The 8,827-nt window shown below is 46.8% G+C and overlaps 1 protein-coding gene across 1 annotated transcript; it reads right to left on the minus strand.

Annotated features, from left to right (window-relative positions):
* Positions 1-1,993: 1,993 nt before the first annotated feature.
* On the minus strand, positions 1,994-6,565 carry TSPYL5 (TSPY like 5). Its single transcript, XM_054590300.1, has 2 exons — positions 4,264-6,565; positions 1,994-2,068 (listed from the first exon to the last, which is right to left on the minus strand). Exon 1 carries the CDS (start codon positions 6,458-6,460, stop codon positions 5,234-5,236), a length of 1,227 nt encoding a protein of 408 aa, XP_054446275.1. The 5' UTR covers positions 6,461-6,565; the 3' UTR covers positions 1,994-2,068; positions 4,264-5,233.
* Positions 6,566-8,827: the final 2,262 nt, after the last annotated feature.

Raw genomic sequence — 8,827 nt, forward strand, 5'->3', positions numbered from 1 at the left:
GAGTCCAGCTTTACTGCTTACTGGTTTTGTGCTTTTGGTCATCATTTAACTTTTTAGAGCCTTCTTATGGGATAGTTGTTATAATTGAGATAATGTAAGATAACGGGCTTTGTAAACCATGAAGTGTCAGTTACACCGATGGGAGCTATTTCGTCTTGTGTTTGTCAACCCTCAGCTGTGGGTCAGCTTGATAGGAGGCTGGGAGAGAAAGAAATTCAAGGTCCGAGGCTTGAAGAGTCAGCAGCTGAACACCTGATCGAGGTACAGAAGCAGAACTAACCCAAGGTCAGAGTTCCAGGTGACATGAATTAGCAGGAATGAATTGGGAGTCCAAATGGTAAAATACAGTTGGAGAAGATTCTAGAAGCGGAAGTGAAGATGCTGAGAACAGAGAGAGACAGAAACCATAGACTGGATAGCCTGGGCTCTCTAGGGCGTGCACTCGCACTCTCTCCCCCCCTCCCTCCCCCCTCCAACTCCCAAGGGATATGGCCCCACCTATCAGTAACAGACACTCACCTAGGATGGGGATCTCAAAAGGTAAAAGGGTGGAAAGAGTTTCCAAAATCTTCAGAGAGGCAAATAGGGGAAAATTTCCTCCTTAAATGAGGCCACCCCAGGGCAATGCGCCTCTCTCCCTTGTTGCAAGTCAGGGAAGAAGACCAAAGGGGGAAGCCCAAAGTGTAAAGAGAGAGAGGCAAAAGTTGATAAAGACTTGCAGCAAACTAAGAGTAGCAAAACCATTTCTTTGTTCTCTCCTTCCTCCTCTACAGCATAGCTCAAACCCTCCACACTTTCAAAAAAGCCCAGGAAGTAACAAGTTAAGTAACCAGAGGAAGGCCTTTTTGTAATAAAACTCAAAGTTGAGAGAAAGGCCAGGGACTCTTATCATAACAGGAATTACTCCCAGAAGCCCTCACTCTACAGGTTATTAAATGCCTAATTGCCTTGTGTAGCCTGACTTAGAGGCCAGAGGATGAAAAGAGCATTCCATTCGCCCCCATATGGATCTAAAGCACCAGCTACCCTCATGTATGAAAAGGGATAAAAAGAAACAGAAAAAAAGAAAAAGAAAAGTAAAAGATAGACCAACAATCCCAGGGAAAAGCCGAGAAGAGCTTAAAAGCTAGGAGGGGGACAGAATTCAAAGTTGTATTTGTTCATGGCTGTATATCTAAAGTCTAGAGACTGGCACATATAGGAGGCAATGAATGAATGAACCCAGGGGGAGGTGGTGAATCCCAGGTCAGATGGCTTCTCCAGGGAAGTGAAGAGAGGGGTGGGAAAGCCGAGCCTGGGAACTGGAGCCTCTCCAGATTTGCATCCTCAGAGGACTCCACATGAATCCTGACAGCCTCTCAAGCCTGAAGAGGCTGCTCTCCCCATCTACCCTGTCCACTCAACACACCACTAACAGCAAGGTTCTGGATGTTGGTTGGTTGGTTGGTTGGTTTAGTTGAAAACATACCAAACCAGGGAGATTCTACATAAAAATCCTGATTTCCCCCATTCCTGTTTGAAGATGTAGCAACACTATGCCTGCATCATCCCCAGACACACGATCCAGCGCTGTGGAAGAGCTGCCCTGATTTACACAGCCCCCACCTCCTCCTACTGCTCTCAGACACACGCAGAGAGGACAACCATCTACAAGCTACAGAGGGAGGTCTTCAGAAGAAACCACCCCTGCAGACAGCAGGATCTCAGGCTTTTATCCTCCAAAACTAAGGAAATGCACTTCTATTGTTTAAGCCACCTAGTCTGGGGGTATTTTGTTATGGAAGCCCTAATAAACGAATACATATGTCCTTATGAAGCAAATTTGGCCCACTTCACAAATTTAATCATCAGCCTAGCCCCAGGGTACCTGAATATAAACTGTTCAAATTCATTCATTCAACATTTGGGCACCTACTATGCCCTGAACATTGTACATTTGTTGATTCAAGTGTTTCACAATACAAACCAATTTTATTCTCTTCTCATTTAACAACCCACTTCTCATTTTTTCCAACCATTTTCTGCTGGACAGTTTTATGTGGCATTTGGTTGTCTGATGCTGCTCCTCCTAATTAAAGAAAAATGATCCTTGTTATGGGTCTGTTATGAACGGCATCAGAGACCCTAGCTCTCAACTCTAGCTAGACATCAGAATCATCTGGGATGTTTTAAAAATACCTATACCTGGACCAACTCTTTCCTCCCAACCCTCCAATTCTGATTTAGTTGGTATTTGTGTGGAACTCTAACAGTATATTTCTTTAAGATTCCCAGAAAATTGTGCAATCAAGATTGAGCACTGGTATTCTACTCTGAGGTGGCCTGAAGGCCACCTTCTTTCCCACACGGTTCACAAACCACCAGCACCAGCATCACCTAGAAATTCATTAGAAATGCAGAATCTCAGGTTCCAACCTAGACTATTAAATCAAAATTCAGTATTTTCACAGGATTTTAACAGGATTCCCCACACAATTCAGATGAACTCAAAAATTTAAGAAGCACTGGATTTCCACTAGAATCACCCAGAAAGCTTGTGGTAAAAGACACTTATCTGGCTTCCTGCCAGAAACATAGAACTGCAATCTCTGGTAAGGGTTTGGGAATCGGAATTTTACATATTGTTATGCAGTCAGTCACACAAGGGTGTGAGGCTTAGGATCACTCACTTAGGCCAATGTATACATCCTCTCAACTCCCCAGCCTCCAAGTCTTTTTTGAAAATAAAAAACATAATAGAGATCCAGGTTTTTATTTTTCCATCATGCATGCAAGTTTACAACTATTTATACTGTTTAGGAATGAGGAAATAATTGCATTATTAACAGGGTGTCAAATTAGTAAGACAACCAGTTTTGGGAGGTTATTTTCACAGAACACAGCAACAATTTCCGAGTTATATTTCCAAGACTGGAGTTACGAGATCAGAACAAACTGGTAACAATTCAGACAGTCACACGAGTCTCCATTTTACACAGGAAAGAAAGACATTTACAACAGAACAGTCCCTCTCTCCTTTTGTGGATGCAGGGGAAAGAAAGCATCCCCTTCATCTTTTTGAGTCCTTGTTACTTCTGAAGACCTTCAACTCTAAGGCCCATCTCTGGACCGTCATTAGTTAACATTAAGAGCAAAAAGCAGACCCGATGCAAAGAGTCACAGTTGAATTGGCACAGTGTCTTAGACTTCTGATAAAAAATACAGGTGGGAAGAGGGAGATACAGATGAAAGCAGGTTGATCATAATTAATAACTGATACAGCTAGGTGTTAGGTATATAGGATCCATGGACCATCCTCTTAACTTCTGTGCATGTCTGAAAATATCCATAATAAAGAGCAAAAAGTGTAAAAGAAAAAAGCAGGCCTATACAGCTCTATATTCCCAGTAGGCAAAAATGAGGACTGTGGTTAAGATTGTACTTTGAGGCAAAATAAGCAGCATTAATATTTCACATACATAAGGCCACACCTAGAACAAAAGATAAAGCATCCAAAGTAACATCATTCTGTTTCTGGCTTGTTTCTCTTATATATAAAACACATGAATGATGAAATAGATAGAACAAAACTTTGGGCATACCCTTTCCTTTAGTGGATGTATCTTATTACCCTGTATTTGCCAGCAACCCCTTTAATTCTCCCATCCCAGCCCTTGGGAATGTCCATGTACCCTCCATCACTGATAGGCAGGTATATTCTCCCTGAGGTTTCTCATTTCTATCTGCTTTTCCAGAACCACTCCATACCAGACTCTTTCATGTAAAACATTTCTGCTCCAGCTCCCCTACTTAGCACCCCCTCTCTACAACTCTGAGTCAAGGCCTCCACAGCCCCTGGAGACTCAGAATGAGGTCCTCCATTAGGAAAGGGAATTTAGGGGGAGGGCAAGTAAAGATACAGTCCTACTTCCCACCCTCAAGGATGAGAGGAGGAAGGAGAACACAGAGAAGCCTGGGCAGGGAAGGCCCAGCTCAGCCTTTACACCCAGTGGAAATGAGTCTTGGAGACCCAGAACAGATTCTGCCCACCCCTATCACCATGCCTCCAGGAGAGAGCCTTGGGATTCCCCCATCCTAGACTAAAGCCTACTCTTATCAGTGTTCAAAGGTAGAAGTAAAAGAGGAAAAGCAATTAAGGAGATATGGAGGTGTGAAATGAAGTAGACACAGGCTTACACACCAGAAATAAGCTCTTCCCCAGCAACCCCACTATAGCATTCTGGTCATATATGATAAAGGGAAAAGGGGAATTGAGAAAGGTACCTAGATTCTATGTGAGCTTAGTCCCCACCCTCATCTGGAGCCACAGCATGATGACAGTGAGCACATGTTCACATATACCAGCCCACCCATCAGTCTGACAGCCAACAGGGTACCCAGAAGGCTGGGGAGGGTAGGTGTGTGTCTCATGCACTGGCAGGGGGTCTAGGTCCACAGGCAGTTCTTGAGGTTCTTGTTGAACAGGAAGCCAACTGGAGCCAATAACAACCTAGACAAAACTCAACGGCCTCATAGTGATGAGACATGGGGCAAAGCTTGATGAAGGTTCACCAGTGGAAGAGCCCAGACGCAGGCAGAGACGCATGATGGTATAGAACACATGGCAAATTGCTTCTCACCCTTAGTCTCACTCATGCCCAGCAGTCAAGTGTCATACCCAGCAGGAAAGCATGGACCCTTGTCCAAAGCCAGAGATGCCATAGGTGGTGCCTTGGCTAGTGACCCCAGGGCCATTGAACAATCAGTTCTGTCGTGATGGCCAGTACCATGTGCACTAGCTTCATTTTGCAGCAGCAACACAAAATCTTGCCATATGTGGCATGCATAGCCAGCATGAATAAAAAAGCCCACCAAAGTCACCAGCCTTGAAGTAGCAGAGTTTAAGGATGCACTGGTCCTCTTGGAGAATGACTCATAAATGTCCATGTTAAAGACAGCTGCGAAAGGCCAGAGCCAAGAACAGCGTCCAGGCATGTAGATAAAAGCAGCACACATCTGAAGCATGTATGTTTAACACAGAAACAGTAGGAGTGAGGTCACATAACCTGTGACACTAATGTAAATAAGCAAGGCCATGGGGAGGAAAAGAACATGATCATAAATGCCATATTCTTGTAATTGAAGTTCAAAGGGGTAAGAGTGCATGGAGGCCAACATGAAGAGAAGCCAGTCAAACACATGTGGTCGGCCAGACACCAGTCCAGCAGGAGGTAGTAGGGAGCCTTGTGCAAGATTACTTGGATTTGTTTACCCCAGGCTCGGGAGTCTCCGTGGGCTGCCTTGCTGGAACTTGCCTGCCCTCCTTTCCTTTCTCTCCACGTGCCCCTTCACTCATAAGGTAGTACTGCAGGGGATTGGGCCACAGTTCCTCATTAATTATCTCAACAATCTTGTCAGACTCAATAGAGCTGTGGTTTGAAAACCACCCAAAGAAGCTAGGGCTGTTGTCTGGGCTCCCCTGGCTTAGCGTCTGGAGGTCGTGCCCTGGGAGCCACTGGATTGGAGTAGAACGTGACACCACCTGACCTGAAGGGCCACAACCATATTCCTTGATGAGCACCTTATTTTGGAAATAGGGGTTGCGCCCAAAGTAGAACTTGATTTTGTAGCCCAACCTGGCGAGGCCAAGCTCTTCCACCTCCAAGCTGTTCAAGTAGCTGAGTACTTCTTTATCTTGGTTGTTCAGAAAGGATGATAGCTGAGGGTGGCTCTGAAACGCTTGCCCCCAGAAGCCCGGGATATTCTGGATGAGGAGGTTCCTGCGCTTTAGGTGGTGCAGTCGTAACTGCCCAAACTTGCGAGATAGACGGAGGTAGGCCCTGTCTGCCTGGGCATTCATGGTCTCCAGCTTCAGCTGGACTGTCTCCAGCGTATCCATGCTGCCATCCGTCGCCAGGGGCCCTGACCCTGCATCCGGCTCCACCTCCTCTTCCTCTACCACTGGGACAGACGCACACTCCCCAGCGGTCCCTCTCTTTGGCTTCCCACCAGCTATGGCCTGAGGCCCCTTCCCCACTGGGGCCTTCTTCCCAGCACGCCCGCGCAGATTTCGAACGCGGGGGCCATTTTTCGGCCTTCCCACAGTTCCCGCGGTTCCTACGAAGACAGTGTCTGTCATCAGACGCTCCGAAATGGATGGGGCCTTCCCCAGGCCAAGCCTGGTCGCAGCCTGCCCGCGCTCCCCGGCCGCTCGGAGCGCGAGGCCGCAGTCCAGCGGGAGCTGGCAGGCAGCCTCCTCCCCCGGCCCGCAGGGCGGCGCGGGCGCAGCGGTTTCCAGGCCACCCCAACCCGCGCCAGCCTGCACCTGTGCTGCTTGGGTTTCCTCCCCGGGCCTCGGGCACTGCGGAGGGTCCGGGTCGTGCGGGCCGTGCTCGGGAGCAGCGCGAACTCGGGCTTTGGCGCGGCCTTTGCCCCGGCTTTTGGCGCGGGAGGACTTTCTACCTCGACTTCGGCCGCTCATGGTGGTAGCTGACGCGACTTCAAAGCCACGCTCCAACCTTGTTGCCTCTGGCGCCAGCTCGCGGTCCCAAGCTAGCTAGCGGTCCTCAGCTAGCCGGCTCTCCTCTCCATGGCAACCACGGACGTCACGACTGCACGGCTGTACGACTGTGCGGTCGCGCGAGGGCCGGCTGCGGCCGGTGATTGGTGATTGGCCCCACCGCCGCAGCTGCGCAGGAGCCGACCCTCGCAGACGCCCCTACCCCCTCTCGCAATAACTCACTTTGCTGTAGCGAGGGGCGTGTTTCCCTTTAACTTCTTCCCTATGGTCTCGGGGTCTCAGAGAACACTCCTAATGCATCATGTACAAGACAACCTGAAGGCAGCTGTCACGTCTGTCCCATTATATACTTTCTAAACTAAACTCCTCTAGCTTCTTCAATTATTCCCTGTGACATCTATCACGGTGACGCTGCTATTGCTAGTGTGAGTTCTTTATGTCTCATCTTTGAAGGCCTCTAGTACCTTAACTCCAGGGCAGGTAAAGGTGAGTACCGTAAGGCCAGGCCACAAAGCCATTTGATACCTGGTGGGGTCATTTGATACCTGGTGGGGAGCAAATAATAATTATAAAAATAATAGCAACTAGTATTTGGTGAGTATCATGAATGAGGCGCTTAACTAAGGGTTTTATATGCGTTATATCAATACATGAGGGAGGTATTGTCATCATTCTTATTTTCCAGATGAGAAAACCTTCCTGAGATTCCATAGGGATGGAAACACAGTTCAAGTCCAAGCCTATTTGACTCATAACCTGTGCTTTGTATTCACAAGTCCTTCCAGACCAACTCGGCTGTCAAGCACTTTGCTAGCTCTTAAGACCAGCTTTGTTAAACAGGCATTAGCAGAGCCCCTGGAAGCATCTGCCTGGGAGCATCGCCCGAGTCCTCGAGCTGCCTCAAGCGCGGTTTACAGAGTTGGGCTGTCACTCCAGGTATAGCACCAGGAGTGAAGACCACAAGTCAGAACTTCCATGACTGGGGTAAGAGAGGAATGTGTTCAAACAGTCCACCATTCAAGGAGCAGAGCAGGTTTCCCAGGTTGAGCTTCAGAAGTAGTGACTCCATGGTGGCAGTGAGAAGGAGGCCGTCAAAACTTCTTAGACCCTGCATGCCAACAGCCAGACAACCTATCTCCTGTTACCAGAGGGCCCTGGACCATGCTCTTACTAGTCAGGTGTTAGGACCATGAAGTAGTGAGGCCAGTGGTGAGAACATGACCAATATGAAAGAGTGAACGAAAGCCTTCTGAAGTTGTCCTTTCAAGCTTATAGGGAATAAGAAGTCCCTTGAAACCACCTAATGGAGAGAGAAGCGCCAAAGCCCCTCAGAGCCCAGTACTTCTTACTCTCATTATCATGTGCGATAGTGAACCAGCAGCCTGGCATCACCTGGAAGCATGTTTAAAATGCAGAATTTCAGGCCCCACCTCAGGCTTACTAACCAGAATTTAAATATTAACAAGGTCTTAGGTGATTTGTAGGCACATTAAAGTTGATGTATGGGACACAGGGAAAAGCAGGAATTATTTCGATATAGGCAGGCCTTACTTTAAGACAGGCCAATACAAATGACCTCTAACTTTCTCAAAGGCCTTACAATAGCCTGCAAAACTCTACATGATGTAGCAAGTTCAGACCCTACCACTACCCAACTTACTTCTCTAACCTCTCTTGTCTTTCCCACCCCCTCCAACAGCCTCCTCGCTATTCTTCAAACTCACTAGGTAAGCTCCTGCCTACTTTGCACTGGCTTTTCCTTTTGCCCTAAATGCTGTTTGCCGAGATATGGTTAGCCACCTTGGCTGGCTACCTTCACATTTTGCTTAAATATCACCTTCTCAATGACTATCCTATTTAAAATGACCACTCATCCGTACCCCTCTTACCCTGCTCTACTTTTTTTTCCCTATAGCACTTACCATGTTCCAACAGGCTGTACCAATTATTATGTTTATTAACTGTCTCTCTTCTCTAGACTGTCAGCTTCATGGGTGCAATGACCTTTGTTTTGATCATGTATGCCTACAACAGTGTCTGATACATGAAGGGCACTCAATGAATAATCATTGAGTGAAAGAACCCATCAAAGAATTTTTGAAAATGGGTTTATACATTGATTATCTGAAATTTGGAGTGCACCTTTTTTCCTCACAGAAGCCATGTTATGGATGAAGGTTATATACTCAGACCAACACTGGAAACCTATCAAACTCATAATTTAGCCAAAAAATTATCTTTTGTTATGGGCACCATTTAGGGATGGTTATTAGGTGAAAATATAAAGTGATACATTTATTTATTTTTATTTTTTTAATTTAATTTTAT

This window comes from Pteronotus mesoamericanus, unplaced genomic scaffold (assembly GCF_021234165.1).
Source record: "Pteronotus mesoamericanus isolate MK-2021 breed Mesoamerican mustached bat unplaced genomic scaffold, CSHL_Meso_final scaffold_174, whole genome shotgun sequence".
NCBI lineage: Eukaryota > Metazoa > Chordata > Mammalia > Chiroptera > Mormoopidae > Pteronotus > Pteronotus mesoamericanus.